Source organism: Athene cunicularia, assembly GCF_003259725.1.
Source record: "Athene cunicularia isolate RWA chromosome 2 unlocalized genomic scaffold, athCun1 chr2_part1, whole genome shotgun sequence".
Taxonomy (NCBI): domain Eukaryota; kingdom Metazoa; phylum Chordata; class Aves; order Strigiformes; family Strigidae; genus Athene; species Athene cunicularia.
Genome location: NW_020799095.1, coordinates 132743213 through 132767492, shown reverse-complemented (window position 1 = coordinate 132767492; position 24280 = coordinate 132743213). Strand labels below are relative to the sequence as shown.

The window sequence follows — 24280 nt, the reverse complement described above, 5'->3', positions numbered from 1 at the left end:
GAGCTAGTGTGTTGCCTGCAGGTCGATACACATAAGACACTGGATAAGCAGGAAAGTCCTCTCATGAGCACACACAGTTTTTCCCTGGGAATAAGAACAGAAAACAGAATATTGCAATCTTTGGTACCAGTACAAGTCAGTGTAAATTAGATAAACTCGAGATATTTTCACTTGTGTTATGTTAGCACCTAGCTATGCTGTTTCTACTTTGCTTTTTATTTTGAAACCAGATTCCTTATTTAAATCTGTCCACAAATTTTATATATTCTGTTCACCTTTTCAATGTGAACAAAGGTTAATGTTTCTAGGGGAAAGGAAGGGTAAAGGAAATAACCTGTACCTGGACTTCCCCAGCCTAGTAGAAAAGTGAATCAGTAGTTCTAACTGTGAATGTGTCCAGGGAAAAGATCTTCCCTTTCCAATGTACAAGTAAATGAATTGTAACAATTGCTCCAAAGGTCATCTAGTTCCATGCCAGCTGCAGATAAGATGGTCTCACAGGCTAAATATTGAGAACTACTCACCTACAGTAGACTCATTCTACATTTTTAATCTATGTAGATTCTCTTTGCACTGTTCCTTTTAGAAATCATAGTCCTTTGGATCTGTCTACAGCAGATTATGATTCATTGCACAAAGCTGCATGTGCCTGGAGTCTATTTAATTCACTGGACACTGAAGCTATTTAGTACTTTTTTAATGAGGACTGCTTATTATTATAGCATTTTCTTTGTTGTGCAATGCTGATCCCTTTGACTTTTAATGCAAAATAAATGCCAGGTAATGGTAATAGATACAAACTAGCTATGGAAAACAGATTTGCACTAGCATTACACCAGCAAAAACTTGGGGCATTCCTTTTCACGTAAGAGAACATGTTGCAGTTATTAAATTATAATTAGGTGCTTCTCTTAAGCATAGCTTTTAGTGACTCCAGATCCTGGTGTCTCTGCTAAAGCCTTATATACCATGTTAGAGGAAGGTTAGTATCAAAACTAAACTAAATTTATACGAAATTTGATAATTACAGAATTCTGAAAGACTTCAGTGAATGTGGTGGTTTCCATTTCTCGTCAAAGGTAGAGAAACTTTTCCCTTAACCAAAATATCAAGTGCAGCATGTCTTCAGAAGTGATTTTTCAACCAACTCAACCTCCTGCTGTAGCCAGTAGTTGGGATGGTGGATATTAGATACTCACACAAGGCAGGATTTGCTTTCTTTCACTGATGTTCATTAACCTCTCTTACCTGTATTAAAAGCATCACTGAAAAATGTGATTAACAAAGAACAAGTTTATAGCTTGAACATGCAGTGAGTCAGCTGTTCTGGAGAGAAGATCAGGTGTATTTTCTCTGTACCTGTTCTCTCCTGGGATATCCTGAGGTATCTGAGTCAAGATTGAAAAAAATATACAGAAGCAACCAGATTAATTGATTTATGATTGTGGTTTAGCATATCCTGATTATTTATGTGCCATAATTTCTGAGGTTTTGCCACTCCAAGATCTGTTTGGAGAAAGGAAGGGAGAAGCATCCATAAAATGAGGTTGAACATGATCAGCTGCTTCTTTAAAAAAAATGGGTTTAGAATTGCTTTTTTACAGTGCTGAACAGATTGAGCCACCCAAATCCCAATGAAAGCTGGCAACTGAACAGTTTAATCCCAGTGTAAGGGACATTTTCAAGAGAGAGGTTTGATGAAATTGTTGGGATGCAAGCTGGGTTATCATCGGACTGCTATTTTAATTGTGTCCAATTAGCAATTGCAAGGGGAAGACAAATAATAGTGAAAGATTTGAAATATTTTATTGCAGGTCTGTCAGCCTGTTCCTGTCAAGAGAGAACCGTATACAGGCGTGGTCTCAGGAACATCTGTCACAGCAAAATAATGTTTTGGCTCTTGCAGGTAACAGTCTCTTTTGATTATTGAAAACTACTTAATGCTTCTCTGAAACTTCAAGAAAACAGAAGTGTAGCAGGCCATCTAGCTTGTGACAGGCTTTTCTGAAATAAGCCCTTTCAGAAGATGAGTTGTCTTGGTATCGTTAAATTTCATGAAAATACGGGGCAGCCCAGGTATAGAGAACATCTTTCTGATTGGAGCCTCGCTGAAAAAGTTCAGCTGAGAGAAGCAAATGACATTTAACTGCTAGACTGAGGCATGGGTATGAAGGCCCGTAGAAAACCTGAGTTCAGTTAAAACCAGGGGTACAAACAAAGCATAAATGTTTGGCTTGCAGATTTATAGAAGGAAAAACAAACAAAAGCAGCTTGATGTGAATAATTAAGTTCTTTAGTGTTCCTGTGTTACAGACAATAACTAACTCTCCACCAGTTGTGCTGTTTGGGTTAAGCTGATTGATAGATCTGTTTTGCAAGAACAACTGGCTTCATGAAATAGAGGTGTTGCAGTCAATGTCAGCAATGGTCTAATGGATGCTTAAGGTGCTGTAAGGCTCAGTGCTGCTAACAGGGAATAACTCCTGGCATCTCCCCTTCCCTCCTCTCCAGTGTCCACAGTGCACAGCTTGGTTAGTGACACTCCCTCTCCTGTGTATGCCCTGGTGCACTGTAGATCTTTCTGTGAGCTGATTATTTCCTAACCCAGCAGAAAACAGTTACCTTCCTTTTTCTGGGTTAGTTTTCTGTTGGCTTAGTGAGTTGAACTGTCTGTCAGAAGAACCTAGCAAGGCTCAGTGAAGTGCAACATATGGTTGGGATAAGGCATCTGGGAAGAAAGACCAGGCAACACCACCTCACTCTTTAGCTGTTTAACAAGCAGAAGAAATGCTTCAGGAAAAAGTAAGAGAATAGGTAAAACCTTCAGCAAGCACAACTGAGACATGATGCTGCTGTATGCCAACTGCAGCTGAAATATCGTCTGCCACAGCAAGGGAGTTGATTAATATGGGTCAGGGGAACAGTGGGTGGCAGCAAGCATGACAAAATCCAGGCTGACTTTGTGGGTGCATATGTGTACCAACAATGAGATCAGCTAGTTTCAGAAATTATTTCCCAATAGATGGATATAAAGCCCCAGTTCGCACCTAACATAAAATGGCTTTGTTCTTAGTGCTAATTGATATGAGGACAGGAACACAGCTGCAATGGTGGGGGGTGAAGTTAGCTTTTCCACATTTCACTGTATCATTCCTTTAAAGCTACCTCACAGTGAACCTCATCCAGGCCATCAGTAGCAGCATCAGAGTGCAGCATCCTATTTGTTTTCCTCTGTCATATGGGAGAAAGCTTTTCTAATAGAGAGGACTAAAGGCTAGCAATACAGTGAGGGAGCAATAATCATTCTTCCTAGCTCCTAGCACTCTTTCTCCATTATTACCTCTCCGAGTGACAAATTGCAAATCAGATATTTTCTTTTGAAAGATTATATCATATTGTCTTTTCCTTCTCTGTAGATAAGAGCAAATGAAAATGACCCTGCTGTCCCCACCAAAGCAGTGCATTCTGGGTCCAACAATCAATCCACAATCAACTTCTCAAGAGACAACATGAAAAAACAGTAACAAATAAACATTATACTGGGCTTCCTGCATGAAAGCTGTCATTGCAATTTCTCTTTAAAAGGAATTTTGTTATAAGAACTGAAAATTCTTTTTAGAAAATAGAGTAAACATAATAACTACAATTATAATGTGGCAGCAGCTCTGTAGGTTCCTAAAAGTAGGTAAGTTTGGGGATGGTATTTCTTAATATTTATCTTTAGAAAGTATCAGCTAATCTATAAAGTCAAAGCAATCGAACAGTGGCTTTTAAGCACACTTTCTACATTCTTGCTCTGTTAGGTCACAGGAGATGAATCCTGATTCTCTAATTTCATGTGTTAGGAAGATATCTGTTGTGCTTAGCAATGCAGAGAATTCTGACAGCAGATACTGAATTTGATTTTTTTGTTTTTCCCTTCCTGGTAGGGGTTAGGTACAGAATAATGATGATTCAAGGGAACTGTCATTATTTTAGACCTGCTGCTACATCTCCCTGTTCCTGTCTTTAAAGGAGTTTATAAATTTTGTCCCTGCCAGCTGCACAGCCAAGCATTTATTGGTGTGTTTAAGTGTTTCCTTTGTTATACCCTAAGCAAACCTATGCTAGCCATACTGATGAACTCACCTACGATATTGTGTTCTGGCTTTATAGAGAGACACACACCCGTAACTTGAAGGCTTATGAAGTGGGATCACCAGAGCAAGAGCATAATGAATTAATTTCAGAACACTTTTTAAACTGATATGAGATTTTTCCCTAATGTAACTAATAATTTGGGTTTTGTAGGATAGAATTCCTAATTATTTTTTTTAAAAAAATGAAATTGTATTCTTAGAAGCATGATTCTTTTACCATATTTAGACAGGTTTTGCCTTGGAAACCTAGAATGTTGGTTAAAGCTGCATTTTCACATGTGATAGCCGTTCTTTTTAGGCAACTGTCACTGGGGAATATTTAAGAGAGAAATGAGGCCAACACAAAAACACCTGCACAGTGAGTTTATTTTCCTATGTGTAGAAACAGTATAACCTATAGTTTTTTTGCAATCCATGAGCCAATCAGACACAGAAAGACTTTCATATTTAAAGACAGATACAGAAAGAATATGATAATTACTGTTATTTTAAATTTGACAGTGGAAAGCAGGCTTGTAGTTCCTGCTATATTCGTAGGCATACAGAGACATATGAGCTCATATGAGAAAAAAACTACTAATCGGTAGTTCTTGTGTCTCTGAATAGTAAAGGAGAATTTTCTTTGTAAGATGATGGAGGGTAAGCATGGGGATGTTCAGGAAGAGCTAGCACAGGTTCCTATTTCTCAGGTTGTCTTTGGGGCAGCAGAAGAGCAGAACCAGGGATCCAGCACTATTACAATGGCTATTACAAGGGACCGGGGTTCACTGTTCAGTGCAGACTTCTATACCGCAATGGTCTGCATCTGAGTTTGTTGTCTAGTCTCCCTCTGTAATCAAGAGAGATAAAGGTACTTCTGGAACATTATACATCTGTGCTTCAAGATCTAAAGCAGGCTAGATGAGCCTGTCCAGAGCTGTTCTCCTTTGGGATAAGTAATTTTCTTGCAATGCCAGTTTGTCTCCATTGACTACAAAGAAAGTACAGTGTGACTAACTATGGTGCAGATGTCTACTGTGCAGCCACCTTCCACCTAGCCTGTCTTTGCCTCTCATAACTCAGATTTTCTCGTATGAAGGATGCCTGTCTTTGTTTTGTCTCCTCAAGAGTGCATGTCAAGTATGAATCCCCTCTTTTTAAGTAATCTTCTGCTACCTTGGAAGTAGAGCAGAAATTTGGGAAGAATAGGGGAAAAAACAGGGGGAGAAAGGACCTGTTTCTACTTTTAACAATAACATATTTGTGTGGAATCTTTCATCTGAGGCTTCAGTTTTTAACAATTATTAGAGCCTTGCAATTGCATGATATACCTGAGAGACAAGTAAATATAATTGGAATGTTACAGTTGTGAGAACTATGGATACTCGAAGCTCTGAAATCACTCAAGTGATTGAATGTGTGAAATTACCTTATGTTTAACATTCAGTGTTGGCTTAAGCGAGTTGCTCAAGACCAAAATGACTCTATTATGACAGAAATGAAATGCAGGAGTAAAGGCTGTCAGTCTTCTGGATACTGTGGATGGGCCCAGGACTTTCAAATGTCTTTTGGGCTCTTGGGACACCTACTGAGATCAAAGTGATACAAAAGACTACAGATCATGAAAGCCCAAAGTAACAAAGTTACTGATTTTTCTAAAAACAGATGTTTTCACAGTATGATAACATAGTAGTTTTATGAGTTATATAAACACACATTTTGTAAATTGAGCTTTGCAAATCATGAAAGTGTATTATCTGTAGAAAAATATATAATCTTTTTAGGTTTCCTACATATTTTTTTATTAGATTAGAACTGAGGCAGCTTCTCCCTGTAAAATTAGAAAAGAGTTCCTGATCCCCATGTTGGTATTTACTGCTCTGTACCATGGATTATTCTCCTCATAGGGGCTAGCCTTTGGATTTTTTTCTTAATAAGTACCTACTTTTTAATTCCAATGACTGTTTTGACTATTGTGCAGATGTCATGAAAAAAATTACCTTCATATTATTAACTGGGATTTACACCAAATCATCTGGTGTATTTTTATGGCCTTGAGTGCAACAAGTTATTGAGCCTGTCAGGTTTGTGTTATTTATGAATAACTGTTTTGCCATGACACATGCTGCTCTGGTCCTAGTACCTGAATCCTGCCTCTGACCACAAGATGCCAAGTAATAGCCCTTGAGAAACTCTGTAACATCAAAAGTATTTCAGCTGTGCTATTCAGGCTCTATTGCTAAAGATGAGATTGTCAGGCTCCAAATCTCTGTGGTTCTTGTTATTTTTCCACTTCTGTGGGGCACTCTATAATGGTGGAATCTTCACAGCACTGCGATTTCAGAACCACCCAGGTCTCTATTCCAAAACACCAGTAATGAATGACAAATCAACTGAATATAGTAGGATATTTTTTCTAGTAGGCCTATAGTTATTTTGGGATGCAATGGGATTATAAAATACATTTCTCTCAGTCCTGCCCCAGTCTCTAGACCCTGACAAGACTTCTGAATTTGTCCTACAACCTTATTCCAGCTACTGCTTGTTTATTACATTGTCACCGAGTTGTTGCTGGGGCTGTGCTATAACTGTTGTCCTAAGAGAACAGAAGCCCCACGCTAGGTTGGAAAGCTGGTTTAGAGATGATTTCTGCAGCCCACACAGTTTCCTTGATCTTTTCATGGGGAGGTAAGACAACAACTGCTTTCCCAGATGTTTGAATCATACCTCTTAGCCACCATCCTCAGGCTTCTCCAGTGCCTATTGAGAAAAATATTGGCTTTCTTTGACTCTTTCTCAGACCATTGGTCACTCAGCTAGAGTAGGCCATCTCTGATTGCTTTGAGAGGTGGTATTTCTGCATTACAACCCTTTTTCTCTGAATCAATACATCTCAGTATAGAGGAGATGAGGATCTATTTTGTTGAGGCTCAAACACAGAACATCCTTTCCTTCCTTAGCTCTTTGGGATTCTGCTGTTTTCCCCTCTCTCTTGTACGAAAAGGTAGAAGACTGAAATACATTGTTAAAGTAAGAAAAAAAAAGCTGTTAATGACTTTTTTGTCACTCTCCCCAGCCAGACAGAAATTTGGGATCTTAAGTACTCCATTCTCCCTGGTGATATGGATTCTGGGTGCAGGAACAGAGACATTTGGGAGATCTGATCCTTGCATACCTAATACTGCTTTCATCCCCATCATTTGCCGGTATATGTTTATCACCTGGTTGTCTGTTGGCTATCATTTCACTACCTGTGAAAAGCTCATGGCTGTGGTGCAAGCACCAATTGCAGTGCTTCTCTCTTCAGCCTGAAGTACCAGTACTCTACAGAGAGTAGCAGCACTGGGGCATGTAGCTTTACTGGGCCACTGGAGGGCAGAGCTGGTATTATGTATCAGGAATGAAATGAGAAGGAAGTTACTCTCCTGCACAGCATCACCCACATGAAGCGTCTTCACATATTTTGAAGTCTGTGCCCATAAAGTCGACAATAGCATCCCCATTTTCAGGCTTTATTGCAGGATCAGCAGAGAGTGATCCTTCGATCCTTACTTTACATTTTTGCTATGTAAAACAGAACTAGAGGAAAGGCTTTGCTTGTTTGTCTTTAACTGCAAGCATCTCTGGGCTATTTAAACTGTGATGAAAACACAGTGAGTCAATATTGGCAGAGCAGGGATCAGGGTGAAAGCAGCTGTGAACCTCACATCCTCTGACTTTGCACACCCGGCTGCCCATACGAAATGCTGCAACAAAAGTAGCAGAGAGGAAACAAAGCCTTTAGCTCAGCTATGGACCAAGCAAAGTTTGGGGGTATGGGGTGGTGATAAGGAGAGTTCCACAAACACAATTGTTGAAAGGAACTGACCTCATTTGTATGGTGCTTCAGGAGGGTCAGGAGCACTACCATGTCTCTCTGAATTATCTGCAGAAGAAAATCAGGTCATCCTTTCATTAATTTTACAAGCCAGATTTGATCCAATTGTGAGATTTTTCACAGTAAATCAAACAGCTTCTACACTAGCAAAGGATGTTTAAAAAGGAAGCTGAACTCTGCTGCGAGCTGGGGGAAGGAAAGGGATGAATGAGTCAGAAGCCAAATCCAGACTTCTCCTCAGACTCTTGTTTTTAGTGTTGCTGGTATATGAATACTTTTCTGACAAGACTTAGAGAGGCAGTTAGAGACAATGCCCAGTAATGTGAGTTATTAAAAATTTCCATTAAGCTAATAAATGAATAAATAAAATCCTTAATGTCGACTGTACCTGTAATTCACTTGTGGTCAGCAGAAAGAAAAAATGCATGCTTTTATGTATGGGAAGAATGATCTATTGGAGAGGAAAAAGACATACCAGAAGAGGAAAGAAGAATTTGAATGACAAAGACAGGGAAAAAGATGCAAAATAAAATGTAGAAAATGTGAGGAGAGAGCAGGCAAGAAGAGGAACAGAAATACTTGTGGATGGAATACTGGTTTTTATTGTAACTTGTAGACCTTTTTTTTAAAAAAAAGAAAAAGAACAATGTAATCATGTGGTTGAGGGTTATGGTAAACAGAGAGGCCAAGGAAATAGCTGAACAACTTGCAGAGGAGACAGCTGAAGATAAACAAACCCCCAGACTTCCCTAGCTCACAGGACAGAAAAAAATGGGAGAAAACAGAATCCAAGCAAGGTCTGCAGAGAATGAGAAAATTGTCTCTGTGTAATGCCAGGGAAGAGATAAACCTTCCATTTTCTTCTGTACAACTAAAGAGGATGACTGGGCAGCTGAAGGAATAAACCTAATACTGTAGATTGGGGTAAGAAATGTTCTAGCGCTGAGATAAACCTCAATGTCTTTGAGATATGGAAGGTAATTTTGTTTTAGAATTTTAAAAAAAAAAAAGAAAAGTACAGAATGTGCCATTTTCCCTGGTAACCCACATTTAGGGAGATGGGGAAGAGCAAACTTACCTCCTTGGTCTGCCATTCAGCTCACCTTCAGCACATGGGTATGCATGTGTATGGTCACAGAAGCAAACAGTACATTAGTCCACTCAAGTGTGTTACCAGTACTTTTCATGTGGCACCCTGATGCTGGCCTAGCACATTTACAAATTAAAACAAGCTTTTGCTGCACATGTCTAATATGTTTTCTGCAATGTTTTGTATAAAAGTCACCAAATCACAGAGTCTCTGAGGCTGGCAGGCACCTCTAGATATACCTACTCCAGGCCCACTGCTTTGCATTGCTCAAAGCCATGTTCAGTTTTGAACATCTCCAAGGATGGAAGCTCCATAACCTTCCTGGGCAACCTGTTCCAGTGTTTGACTACCCTCGCAGTACAAAGTTTTTCTTATGTTTAGGTGATGTCCCAGTCGAGTTTCTGGCCTTTATGTTTGGAAGTAGCTTCCAGGGGAAACTGCTCCATCACCTTCTCACAGATTGAGGATGACAAACCTGTAGTTTCACAGATCCTCCTTCATGCCCTTCTTGAAGACGGAAGTGACATTCACTTTCTTCTAGTCCTCAATAACTTCTGATCACCATGACCTTTCAAAGATAATCAAGAGTTGCCTCACAAGGACACCAGCCAGCACCCTCAGCACCCATGGGTGCCTCCCATCATGTCCTATGGACTTAATATATCCAGTGTGTTTAAGTGCTTTCTAAGCATGTCATCCTTCACGGGATGAGTAAGTCTTCCTTGCTCCAGACTTTCCCTCTGGTCTGAGGGGCCTGGCATGGCTAAAGATCAGTCTTACCTGTAAAGACCAAGACAAATAAGTACCTTAGGCTTTTCCATGTCATGTGATACTGGTAGTGGGGTCAAGCATCTAGGTAAAATGTTTATCAGAGCTGAACATTTTGCATGGAATTACAATTAGTTTCCCAATGACTGGGTTTTATCACTGCCATGACTCTTGCCAATTTGAGGGGGCAAGCTAAGTAATAGTAAGCTGCCCTGCCAGTTAGCGTTCGAGAGCCCTAGCATTCAGATACAACACTGTTCTGTAAACTGCAAGATTTCATCTGTCCTGCCAAAGGCTTTTTTCATAATCAGTCCTTCCCACTAGGGTTAAATTCCTTAAGGAAATGCAAAGTACAGAGATAGTACTGTCCTGAAAGCATACTCCAGAACTCAAAATCCTAACATATTTAGGTATCTCTCCCAACCATTGATCCCTGTCTGAGTCATTTTGATGAACCATTCCCATGTGCTGCAAAGCTTTCACTTGCTGCTTGCAGAACAACAGAGAGAAAAGGTGTGTTGGGTGGCAACACACCATCAAACAGGAAAAGCGAGAAACTCCAAAACAGATTTTGCCTTCCTGTTGCCAAGTGAAGCAGGTAGTGTTTTGTGGTAATGCTGTCAATCAGACCTGTCCCTGCCTTTGGGTATTGTAAGCAGTAGGAGATCAGGGCTCCTCACCAGCCTGTCCTTTGGGATTGAAAGCAGCACATCCAACTCCAACCAGCAATGAACTTGTCAGAACTCAGCCAAAAATGCTCAGCTCTTGCTGACATTTAACTCTTCCCTTCCATCTGCAGTAATAACAAGATAACAAGAATGAACACTCTTGTCAATAGTACCTGGACAGCTAGTCTAGGTACAGCTAGTCTGTTGTGTGAAAACAAATTTAGAGCAACCTTCAAATAGCTGCTTTTCCACCAGAATGCTTCTTGCTGTGGGTCCTTGACAATAGTACCAGGGATATAAATGGTGTTCTGCTACTATCCATGGCTGTCCCACTTTAGTAAAAGGGGACATAGTCAGGCCACACAGAGACATTCAGCACACCCCTTAATAATGCATGGATTTAATCTAGCACCTCATTTTTTTAGAGGCAAATTGTTGGCACACCAGCAACCTGAATCATCTGTGGGCATGAAGGAGTGAGGCTTCATTTGGAAGACCCAAAGGAAAAAAAGACTTGGCATTTTTCAGTGTTACAGATGGGAAATAACTCCTGACACTTGCTACTGGAAAGTTTTAAATAAGTTTTTATTCATTCAGATAACAGAGACATCAATCAATGGCTGCCTTGGGACCATGCACATATTACAGAGAACAGAGTACAGTTTGTTATCATACAACCTAAAGAAAGGTTGGCTGTGGCTGAAAATCAAGAGTACACTGCCTGTTGGGTGGATTTTTAGCTCTATATTAAATCTTTACTGCCACATCAGTCAAGCCATTCCTGTGTCTTTATGCTTTTAGCATCTGTTCTTGTGTCACACAGAGGTAGCATCACTGATGTTAGTTGAATAGGTGAATTACTCAGTATTAGCTCAGGTTTGTTTCACTGACAACAATGGTGGCTTTAGCAACATAATTAAGCCCATTTTTACCACTTCTGCAAGCTCCTACAGACTGCAAGATTCAAAGCATTGTTCACCTCTGTTTAAATGCTCCTACACCTCTAAAACAGCTTGTTTGGACCCACGGCACCTGATTCCTCTGTTTCCTAGCTCTCGTGAGCATCCTCACTTCTGCATGTGCTACATTACCTCTCTCATGATCATCAAAGGTACAGGACAATCTGCAGTAACTATGTCTATGGATAAGTGAAAGTGGGAGTCTAAAACCAAGATTCTGAGTGGGAGTATGGGACAAGAAACTTCTGAGAGACAAATCATCAAAAGTAAGTGGGAGAGCTGAGGTGGGAGGGAGAGTTTGCCTGGGCTAGAAGTTTGACAGAGCATATAGAGTATTGGCCCTGCTTGAAGAGACAGCTACAGGGGCCAGAGCAGGTATAAGAAGCTAGGGATGGGAGAGAACCAGGCTGAAGGGTTTGGGGCAGTTGAGGGCTGAGAAATAGATAGAAAAGTCTAGAAACATCCAAGTCCTCTAGTTAGGCACTTGGCCAGACCAGAAGCCAATGGGCAGCCTCTTCTATCTTCCGTGTCTGGCAAACGTGAAGAAGACAATCCTGCTGCTGCCAGTATGTCCTCTGTTAGCTCAGCCCAAAGAGGTTTGTGCTGTAGTCCTAAAAGCTCCAAGCTGTTTGACTGTTCTTACACAGAAGAACAGACCCTCCATGGATTACTAAAGTACCAGACAATGCAGACCCCAAGTAGAAAAATGAGTATTAATGCAACATGGAGTGCTCTTGTGGTGAAGAGCACAATATCTCCCATGGCTTCTTTTCCACACTTTTCCAAAATACTGATGATTAGCCTTTGATCCTAATTTTTACATTTCAAAATTGACATTCCATAGGAAAGATGAGTGCAAACCGGAGGTCCCTGTGGAGCTAGATCTTCTCAACCTTATCCAAACATTCACTTGGTCTCTTTCACATTGTGTTGTCTTTTGCCACACTCTTCTTTCTTCTTGACTGCCTTTCTTGCCTTGAGTATTGGAAACCAAAAGCTGACCTGGAAAGAAAGAAATATGCTGCTATGATCAAAGTATTACTGAGTTAGAGATTGCCCAGACACAAGCATCCTGTGTAGTCAGTATTGAAGGCTGTTAAAAAAACCCAAACCAAACTATATGTGTCTGCAGTATCTATATGGATTTTCCATAAATATATTCATGTTTGTTATTTCCACTAGTGTATATATGCATATATATATATACAGGACAAATGTTTCTGCAAGTAAAAAGTTCTGTTTTCTAATGGTATTTGCAGTTGCACTCCTACTGTGTTTTAAAACAGAAATATATCACCTTCCATTTTGCTAAGCAACAACTGAACATCTTTCTCAACATTAAAAGGCTGCTCACAAATGCCTAACATTTGATGTCTAGACTGCAGGAATACCCTTTGTGCTAGAGGTGCTTTTCATATGTTCATGAAAACCGAGTTTCTTCTCTGGAGAGCTCTAAGTCTGAGGAGTGTTTTCCTGCCAACACGTAGTATTTGGGTGTACCCATGTCATATCTGATGCACATGTGTTGCAGGACAGAACAAAACAATTATATATGATCTAATCTCACCAATAGGCAACCTGTCAGTGGCTTCTGTGCAGGAGAGCACTGGGAAAAGTCTATTAGCATACAACTGAAATTACCAAGTGTTTAAGTATTTCCTGGATCTGGCTACCACCCTGAGAGTGGGAGATTTTTTTTCCCCCTGGAGCTGATGGCTTACCGTTCTAGCAAACATGTTCTTCCCAGTTTTCTCTTGTAGCTTTGCTCTTTTCTTGAGTAATTTTGCATGCAAATAATGTATCCGTTTCATCTCGGTGTCAGGATAAAATGAAGTTGAAATGAGTATTTTAAGTTGGGTCAGGAGGCCAGAGAATAACCCAAAAATGATTAAGAAGATGATGATGACTCCAAGCTGGATCCATGTTGTGGAGAGAACAAGCTCTGGCTGAGGGATGCAGTCATGCTTAAACAAAGAGATCTTGAAAGGATTAGTCTTTTCAATATGCTCTCTCATACCAAAGATGAAGCTGTTCTCATTCCTCTGCATAAGAAAAGGGGGAAAAAAAAAAAAAAAAGAGTTGGTTATAGTACTCATTCCCTCCTTTCTTAATATTTCTCCCACCGGACATTCATATTTACCAAGGACCATAAATCATCTAGTCCATCCAGTGTCTATATATGCTATGCTGATAACAATATATTTATTGGATATTTATAAATGTTTCAGACTGCATTATCACCATTTGTTTTGGGAGACCGTGACATAATTTGGACTATTAAGAGCTTACTTTCTCAGTGGCTCTGATAGACAAACATTTAGCTAATCTGACTATAATGATTTAATATATTACCACTCCCATGAATCTGCTCAGATACTCCGTTAGAGGGTCCTTCCTTCAGAGTAAAACAGCAGAGCAGAGTGTACCCATCCCTTTGGTGGTGGCTCAGTACATGACCAGCAGTGCTTCCACACCCACCTAGGCAGAGGCTCTGACCACGAGGTTGTCACACAAAGCCACCTCTACTAGATGCCTTGGCTTAGAAAAGCTGATGTCTTGCACTGTTTGTGGACTGCATTGCTGGATGAGAGGGACTAAATTAGACATGCTGTTGGGACCAGTATTTCATACTGGCAGGCAACATTCTGCTCTGTGTGTAGGAACACTGTAGGGAGCTGATTCACCCAGCCCTCTTTTCTGACTGTGTCAGGAGGATATGTAACTCTTCCTTGTGGCTCTTCTAACTACCCTACAGAGGCCAGGCACTTCGCTTACATGATCATTGGAAGAATCAGGTCCCCAAAGCATGCTATACATTTTCAGCCTGTTCATCTTTTCTTGACATTATCCTGTTCCTGTCTATCTCAGTACATTTTGTGCCTAATCTGAACCAATGTTTAAGCAAGGAAAAACTGCATTAGGGACTCAATGTGGAACAGGGGTACAAGTGCATGAAGAGCGTTACTGGTCATACTAAACATCTCAAGAAGTTGCTGAGTCTGTCCTGCTCACCCAACCAGCTTTCTAGACTCCCTGAGATCAGCAGCCCTGAGGCTTTTTATGACAAATCTGTTGAGATTAAATTTTAAATTTTCATGTGGCTGTCAGAAACAATCTGATGAAGGCATAATTTTCTGTTTTGGGAGAATCAAACAGGTTTCCACTGGAGTGAACACTGAAACACATAGAGACCAACTTCATAGCACAGGACTCATGAATCAGCCAGACAGGGTCAGGCTCAGGCCCTCTGTCCACAGATGGTGGGACTAAGCTCCTTCTTTGCCCTGACTTGGGTCACATCTAAGGCGGGTGTTGTGGTTTAAGCCCAGAAGACAACTGAGCACCACACACCTGCTTGCTCACTCCTTCATCCCCAGAGACAGGGAGGTGAATATAAAACAAAAGGCTCAGGATCAAGACAAGAACAGGGTGGGATGATTCATCAGTTATGGTCACAGGCAAAAGACAGACTCGATTGGGGAGGGAAAAGAACATCAACTTAATTTGAACACCACCACCACCACCACCACCACCACTAAGTTACCAGTCAAAGAGAGTAGGACATTGAGAAATACAACTATATCTTAAAAACACCTTCCCTTCTTCCCAGGCTCAGCTTTGCTCCTGATTTCTCTACCTTCTCCCGTCCAGCAGAGCACTTCAGCATCCAGCCATCAGTTCAGCACCCATGCTGCTCCTTCCTCCTCAGGGGGGAGGACTCACACTCTTCCTCTGCTCCAGCATGGGGTCCCTCTCACGGGAAACAGTCCTCCATGAACGTCTCCAACATGAGTCCTTTCCACAGGGCTGCAGCTTTTCATGGATTGCTCCAGTGTGAGTCCCTTCCATGGGGTGCAGTCCTCTGAGCAACAGTCTGCTCCAGTGAGGGCTTACCTCAGAGTCCCGGCCTCCTTTGGGGGCAGGCATCTGCTCCGGTGTGGGGTCTTCCACAGGCTGTATGTTGGCATATGCTCCACTAGTGATGTCCATGGGCTGCAGGGGAACCTCTTCTCTGGTGCATCTCACTCTCCTCATCTCTTCAATTGGCCTCAGTGTTTTCATAGGTATTTCCCTTACAACTCCTTCTCCTCCCAGGTTCCCCTTCCTAAATGCACTGTTGCAGAGGTTCAGCTAGTATCACTAACTGGCTCGGCCTTGGCCAGAGACAGGTCCAACCTGGAGATGGGGGAGCTTCTAGAAGCTTCTCAGAGGATCCAAACCTGTAGCCCCCTTTTCCTGCTAACAAAACACTGCCACACATGAACCCAACACAGCAGGTCATGATAAGCAGCTGTCCTTAAGGTATTCTAATCAAAGGATTAGAAACACAGGCAAAACTGTATACAGCAGTACAAAGAGAATAACTGAAGATACAGTAGGTTGCTTTAGGATTGTGTTCAGCTGGATTTTTAATATCTAGTGTTTGATCACCTGAAGAGTAAAAAAAAAAAAAATTAATGTTGAAATGGAATTTCCTTTAATTTGTGCCCATTGCCTCTTGTCCCTGCACTGGGCACCACTGAGAAGAGTCTGGCTCCTCTTTCTTACACCCACACCCCAATAACGTATTTATACACACTGATGAGAAACTCCCAAGCCATCTCTTTCCAAGCTGAACAGCGCCAGCTGTCTCAGTCTCTCCTCACATGACAGATGCTCCAGTCCTTTAATCATCTTCTTGACCATTTTCTCAACTCACTCCAGTATATGCCTCTCTTGTACTGGGTCTCATCAGTGCTAAGCAGAGGGGAAGGATCACCACTCTCAGCCTGCTGACAACACTCTGCCTAATGCAGCCCAGGATATCTCTTCATTTGCCAGAAAGGCACATTGCAGGCTTGTGGTCAACATGGTATCCATCAGAACTCTCAGGGACTTTTTCTGTAAAGCCACCTCCCAGCCAGTTGGACCCCGATAGTGCCTGGGGTTATTTCTTGTCAAAGACAGCAAGACATGGCATTTCTCTTTGCGACCATTGTGAGGTTCCTGTCAGCCCAATTCTCTAGCCTTTCCAGGTCCCTCTGAATGGCAGCGCAGTTCACTGGTGTTTCAGCTACTCTTCCCAGTTCTATATTATCTGCAAACTTGTGTGGCTACAATCTGTTCCTCTGTTCAGTTCATTAATCAATAAGTTAAACAGTATAGGTTCCAGTGTCTATTCCTGGGGGACATCAGAAATTACTTTGTTCCACTAATCAGAATTTTTTAGGTTCAGCACTTCAGCCAATTTTTAGATCACATCATTCTTCATTTATGTAGCCCATGCTTCATCAGTCTGGCAATGAGGATATTGTGGAAGACACTGTCACAGACCCTAATAAATGTAGATTCAGCATCCACTGTTCTCTCTTCATCCAACAAACCAGTGATTGTATCATAGAATGCTGTTTGGTTGGTCAAGCATGATTTAGCATTTATAAATCCATGCTGAATACTCCTAATATTCTTCCTGGACTTCATGTGTTTGCAAATGGCTTCCACAGTTATATTCTCCATCACTTTCCCAGGAATCAAGGTGAAGTTGACCAGACTGTAGTTCCCTGGATCCTTCTCCTTGTCTTTTCTGAAGATGGAAGAGACAATTGCTTCTTTCCAGTCCTCAGGAACCTCTCCCAGGTGCCATGGCCTTTCAAAGATAATCAAGAGTGGCCTCACAGTGACATCAGCCAGCTCTCTCATCACCTGTGGGTGGCTTTGCAGGGGGGAACCATAAGGTCCCATGGACTCTGTTTAAATGTTCTCTAAGCTGATCCTTGCTCCAGACTTGCTCTCTGGTCTCAGAGGCTTGGGATTTCTGATGGCTGCTCTTCCTAGTAAAGGCAGAGCTGAAGGTGACATTGACTACTTTGGGCTTTTCCACGTCCTTTGTCACCAGAACCCCCAGTGCACTTAGCAATGGACCTGTATTTCCCCATGGCTGTCTTTTGCTGTTGATAGCCCTGTAGAAGCCCTTTGTGCTGCCCTTTACCTGACTCCCCTGATTCAGCTCCAGGTGCGCTTTGGCTTTCTTGCCTGCATCCCTATACAATCAGTATCTCTATGTTCCTCCTGGACCCCCTGTCCCTGCTTCCACCTCCTGTATGCTGCTTCTTTATATTTGAGTTTTGTCAGGAGCCCCTTGCTTATCCATGCTGGTCTCCTGCTGCTGTTGCTTGATGAAGTTGGCATGAATAATTCTTGATCTTGGACTAAGTGATTTTTGAAAATCAGCCAGTTCTCCTGAACCCTTTTTCTGTCAGGGACCATACTTCAGGGACCAGGAACATTTCACATGCTGGTTTGGTGGTGCTAGAACACAGCTGCTGTGCAGCAGCAAGGTTTATATGTGTTGTAAAGGCCCTTTAGCATGCATAACAATCTGTGCCCTCAACATATCTCACATTTGACTGACCAGATCATTAAACCCTCTCTGCTCTTGCACAGGAATCTGAGGTCTTCTAGATGGGTCTGACTTGCTATACGTGTGACTATTGCAGAATTACAGTGAATCCAATGGCTTTTGCACCTATCTTCATGGCAGAAAATTCAAGTAACAGTTAGAAGGGTAACAATTAGAAGTTGGCAGCCTCTGCCCTCTAGGAAAGTGATTTTCCACTGACACAATCTGGGAACCTTTGGTTTGTATCTGCCATATGGATACTGCATTTTTCTACTCTTCATTTAGATAAAACTGGACAATAATTTAATTTTTATCCCATGGAAAATTTTATATTTTGATATACAATACAAAATATTATCTGAATTTGACAAGCAGCTTGACTTCATTTCAGCTAATTTCATTAGTAGTTCACATTTGCCTAAAGTGCTCCCATTCCTCAAGGATTCTATCCACTACATCTCCCTTCCCCTTCATGGTTCAGTCTCAAACAGATGAATGTCCTATGACACACCAGAACCACCAGTCTTCCACAACACTGTCTAAGCTGAACTTGCAATGATTTAGCAGTGTGTCATAGAAAACATGGTCTGACTGAAGAAACCAACACACAGGTTCAGTATGTCATGTATGGAAAAGTGAGAATGAGAATCTATCTGCCAAAGACTGTATGTTCTCTTCTGTTTGCTTGTAAATTCAATCAACATATTTATTGCATTGCTCACCTTAATAATTCTGCTCTGTGGAACTGCTTTTGGCTAGATGAATTTTGGGAGGATGGCAGAATTGGGAATGGATTCTCATTATTATGAGCTCTAAGAGGAAGTAATAGAAAATGCTGAGTAAGAAAAATTTGACAGAAGAAAGAGCATATATCATATTGTACTAACAGTCAAGCATCCCTTTGAAGTCTTATATCCTGAAAGTATCAAAGGGTTATATGCTTTTGGGAAACATTTTAAGCCTGATCTTGCAAGCTATCAAACTGGGCAGCTTTCATGTGCCCACACATCACATGGGTCATACACTCCAGCAGTGAAACCTCCAGCTTTTGAACTATTCACAGACCCTGAGCAATCTGATCTGACTCTCAAGTTGTCCCCGTTTTGAGCATGAGGTTGGTCTGGATGGTCTCCAGACATCCCTTCCAACCTAATTACTCCATGGTTGTCTATGCCACTGATCAAGCTTGAGATTTTGGCAATGTGTTATTATTATTTCATGTGTATGCAGCCATGCTTTTTTAAAATTATGAGCTCCTCACACTACTCAGCTAAAGAAAGCTAGGTATCTCTTATGTCGGTGTCACAGTGGCATTTTGACTATAAAAGTGGTGTTTCACAAATGTCAGCATTGTGAGATTCCAATTTTAAGTTTCAGGTCTTCTCGACATATATAAATGGACAAATGAAAGCGCTTCTTCCTATATTTACCATTTTCCAGAAATATGATGACATTTTGGAAGGTGATTAGAACTGTCAGGTTCCATCCAATGCACATATCTGTAAAGGCAACGGCCTTTTTTGAAACAAATTATAATTTCATGAAAGAACTGATGGCTCATTGGCTGTATGTCTGCTCCTGCAGCTGCTGAAGATGAAGAAAAATTTTAAACACTAAACTAAGAAATATAGAGTACTGATAAGCACTTACTTGCTGAGAGAGGCTGAGTTGAATCTCCAGATCCGGTACTTCTCGGAGATGTTTATTCACAGAATTAATTAACCAATAAAACAAATAATCCAGTACAGCAAACAGAAGCCAGATGCAAAGATGAATAATTACAGGGAGAAAAAAATGCTGCATGTTTTTTCTGTCCTTCCTTGTGAGGCAGAAAGATGGAATTGTCACATAATCTTTTTTTTCTTTTCTGTTAAGTGGCAGAAGACAGGGTCTTTGCTGTTGCTTTTGGTGCTCATCAAATGCAATGAACTGTTTTGTGATATAAATATTATTGAATTTGGCACTGTGAGGGCCCAAAAATTTTTTGATAAAGAGGCCAGTTCCAAAAGAAACTAGAAAAATCCCCACTACAGGCAATACTTTCTGGCCTATATAGGGCAGTATAGTCAGCATAAAAGATATCTGGTTAGCAACTCTCTGGATTTCTTGCTTTGTGTCATTTAGCTCTTGTTTTAATGCATCATCTAAAATCGAATAAGATGATGTGAATTCATGCCTTAGGAACACTATATATTTAAATAGTTCAGGGGAAAGCTTAGCCATCTCGTAAATCCATTTTACTGCATCAACATAATATTTTATCAAGTCAAATTTCTCATACTCTAAATGACATGTTATACTGTCTGCGAGAACCTTTAGGTTATGAAAAATATTTTGGATGTTGCCGGCCACCACAACACCTGTGCCAGCAGTAATAAGAGCATTCCTGCCATTTTGCAATCCACAAGAAAGAAGGAACAGGACACTAAAACAGCGCAGGTGCTTGAAACATGAGAGTGCAATAGAAAGTGAGATCCAGATGAATCCAGAAATCAGTAAGGGGCCCAAAGGGTGGTGTGCCAGGGAGAAGTACATGCCAAGGAATAAGAGAAAGCTTGAGATGAAGCCAACTGCAGAGCAAACTGCAAAAAGTTGCATCAGATACTTCCAGCCAGGCTTCCTTTCAGATATAAAAATTCCCCATGCATTCTGGGCTATCGAGACAAATGTTCGCATTTTCTTCTGATTGTTGCTGACACTGCAATGGCACAAAGTAAAAGGAAAGGAAAAAAAAAAATACTGTTAGTTATAGGGTCACACTACTGACAATGATGTACTTTTAACTGAACCACCCCATGTGAGACCCAAATCTTTGTCCCCAGTATCACATATATAAACACGGAAGAGGTGACTCTAAGAGGTGTTCTATCTTTTTTCCAAAGTATTTTTGTCCCTTTACTTTTTGTTCACTTTGATTTCTCATTTGCTATGTATACACAGAGGTTCGTATGTACATATATGTGTATGCATATGTATGAGAGGGACACAAGTCTCCCGTAGCACCCAGTGCTTCCCCACAGACGCTAGCTTTGCCTTACAGGGATGCCAGGAAGGGCAAGAGGGGAGCATGGACACTTCCCATGGGTACTCTGATGCAGGGGAGTGCAGGTCATCCCGCAAAGACCATCCAGAGCAGATGCCTGGGAGGGAGGAATGGGCAGAGCAGCATGTGAATGCTCCCCAGGGTTGGGGAATGAAACTCTCCTTTTTCAGCTGGAGGTAGGTCAGTACAGAGGGAAGAAACTGTGTCTCAGAGTGATCATTCTTTCTTTGGGTCTCTCCTGGGATAGCACAGCTACAAATTGGTCCATATACACTTTTAATATCAATTGCTTGCACTCATCACCATCTCTCCTGCCTATCAGCATACCCATACCGTAAATTACAGAGTATTTCTGTGAGATTCAATTGAGTTTGATGGGAGACAGTCCAGTGCTCACATCTTTCCTTCTTCTTTTACAATATAATATTTTTAGTGCAAATTGTCCAAAGATGCAAGATCAGTTTATATGCATATTAGCCTTTTAATATACTAGAACAAATGAGATACTAATTAAATAAAATAAACTGCTGCAATTTTATCTTATAATAAAGAACAGTTGTCTTCGCAAAATCATCCTGAAGATATTACTTGTCTTTTGTTTAGCTTGAACACAGCAGGTAGCCAGGAACTAAAGCATTATTTTGGACACATACTGAATTTTACTGGCATTTGACTTTATGAATTCTGTGAGCATTCACTGCACCATTTTCCCCTTCCTCTCACTGTAATTAGTTATTAGTTATGTCATTGTTGGCTTTGCATACAATGGAAGGTGAGGATGATTGGAGGAGGCGTCTGACCCCAGCTGGGACCTTCTTGGACTGCTGTGCTCAGTGTGCTGCTTTTTCTTAGCCCCACTTGAGCCTGATCATTTCTAGTGCTATCCTGAAAGATGCTGAGTGGTTTTGGTGCTTAACTGCTTCATCAGTGATTAACAATGGGCAATAGGTCTCAGGGTGGGCTCAGTCCCTGGCACTATCACCACTCTGCTTGGGAAGGTTGAGGAAATTGCTTCCCTCCAGGACCTCAGTGAACAGCTGTAAACAGAGTATAACAGCAATTAGCAGCTCCCTTGCAGGAGTAAACTTCATTAATTACTGTCCCTGAAATATGTAGAAGTTACCAGTGTTTGGGAAAGTGGTGCAAGCGAAATGGGGGTAGAGGTAGCACACAAGCCACTGGACTCCAGCTTTGCCATGAGTAGAGCTGTCCTCTGCTGACATGGATGGCTTGCTTTGCCCTCTTCTTTCCGAAGTAGAAATTAACAAGGCATTTTCAGGAAACATAATTAAAATGGAGATGTTCATAATCCTGGAGTCAGGCAGAACCAGACTTAACAGCCAGCAAACCCTGCCAGCACATCCTGAACTTTCTAGACGAGATCATTAAACAGTACCTGTCACCACATCTTCTGTGTAGATCTAAGAAAAAATGCCCTGTACAGTGAATAGATCTGGAGTTCTGTTCTTGGTTTTAGAAGCCATAAAAAAATCAAGTGCAAAAAAGTTAGCATTTATGTAATATTATGCCACCAAAAAAAAAAAAAATCCATGTGAGAAAGTAACATGTTTTGAGCTTTCTTTTGCAGCACTGATTTCACAGCTGTTCTTAACTGTATTTTCTGCATGGTTTTGTGTGTTTGTATGTATGGGTATGGTGTATTCCTGTCAGTGTGTATAAGCATTTGGTAAATGGAAAATGTGGCTGGGGGGTTGGCATGACTGCATCTAAGAATTGGAGAGACAGTCAAGAACGAAGTCTTGGAACTAACAAGAGCTATACTTCTAGACCAGGAAGCTAAAGACTTGCAAAATATGGACAGAACTTGAAAATAATCAAAGTCTCCTTTAGTGGGCAGATTCAATGCTGTTACATGAGATCACTGCACTACTCAGCACATACATGGCATGTTTGTCCCTAACCTGCACAAACCCTGTTTTAAGGCAGGAAAGGCATCATAAGGAGCCACTGAATTTTGGAGCTTGCAGCACAGATACACAGGTATCTCAGCATGATCACTGAAGGTCAGAAGGGAGCATTCCCATCAGAGCACATCTCTGAGCTCAGCCACCACCAGGGTCAGAGTCAGGCTCACAGTGTGTATCTCTGTGGCTTGTCTGACACCTCCAATTTCCCCCATAAGAAAGACATCAGCAACAGACATCGATATCCAACACAGAAGAATCACACAAAAGATGAAAACTCTAAACCTAAAAAAATGTGGAGGCTGAAAATTCTGGTATCAGAAGGCACTTAAACAGCTGTGAATCCTTAGGAAGGGAAAATAACACTCTGGCTCAGAGGTAGAAATAAATCTTTTGCTCAACTAAAGAGGCTAATTCAGCATTTAAAGAAATAGTACATCTTCAGAGCTTTTTGGAATGATTCCTCCTGAAAACATAAATCACAAAAGCTCTCCTGAAGCTGTTAGGTGCCAATATGAATTCTAACAGGAGGCTGACAAGAGCAAAACCTTCATTTCAATTGCAGTCTGAAACAAAGTATTTTTTTCTTCTGTCCAGTAACATGAACTAATGTGGGGGCTGCTGCCATTATTTATGTAGCATAAGAAAAGAATTATTCTTGGAAAGCAGTTTCTAGCTCTTAAGTGCCAGTTTCTTTCCACCATAATTTCTCATTCCTTATGCCACAGAGGGTAGCTGGAAACTCGTGCTCTAGCTCTGTCTTTGAACCTGATTTTTCTGTAGGGTCCAAGGGGAACCTCTCTATGCCTTTGTTTCCCTCTCCAGGAATTACTTACTCAGATCTGGAAGAAACCATATGGCATGCTGGCATGCTGGCAGAAGTAATTATAAGAAAAAAATTCCCAAAAGGAGCCTCTCCAGTTTGGGCTATACTTCTTAAAGCTCATGATGTACTGAAATTAATGCAATACAATTAGAGGTATTTTCCTAGTTTCATTTTAAAATAAAAGTAACTGGAGGATAAGTACATAGCATTAAGAATCCCTAGAAAATGTCTTTCCAGGTCAGCCATAAGCCCTGTACTAGAGCTATGTCATTTTTATACAGTACATGTTCACACCCTGTGGGACTTCGTCCCTGCCTGCAATGGATATTCTTCCATATTAATTGTCCAAGAAGTTTTAGCCGTCTTCACTACCAGGTCTGTCCTGTCCTAGTCCCTTGCTCACCTCATATCTGATGATGGCAGAATAGAATAGAATAGAATAGAATAGAATAGAATAGAATAGAATAGAATAGAATAGAATAGAATAGAGAATAGAATAGAATAGAATAGAATAGAATAGAATAGAATAGAATAGAATAGAATAGAATAGAATAGAATAGAATAGAATAGAATAGAATAGAATAGATACAATATTCAATATACAATAATCATCTAGTACAACTGTGA

The 24280-nt window shown here is 41.0% G+C and overlaps 2 protein-coding genes across 2 annotated transcripts in view; one reads left to right on the top strand and one right to left on the bottom strand.

Moving 5' to 3' along the window:
• Window positions 1-3496, top strand: part of DPYS (dihydropyrimidinase) — a 31818-nt gene extending 28322 nt beyond the window's left edge. Inside the window, exons 9-10 of the mRNA XM_026842420.1 lie at window positions 1815-1906; window positions 3417-3496. Of these exons, the coding sequence (XP_026698221.1) occupies window positions 1815-1889 (75 nt within the window). The 3' untranslated portion in view covers window positions 1890-1906; window positions 3417-3496. The remainder of the gene's footprint in view (window positions 1-1814; window positions 1907-3416) is intronic.
• An 8890-nt stretch (window positions 3497-12386) lies between these two features.
• Window positions 12387-20535, bottom strand: DCSTAMP (dendrocyte expressed seven transmembrane protein). The gene is made up of 3 exons (XM_026841506.1): window positions 19510-20535; window positions 13202-13522; window positions 12387-12482 (listed from the first exon to the last, which is right to left on the bottom strand). Exons 1-3 carry the CDS (start codon window positions 20533-20535, stop codon window positions 12387-12389), a joined length of 1443 nt encoding a protein of 480 aa, XP_026697307.1.
• Window positions 20536-24280: the final 3745 nt, after the last annotated feature.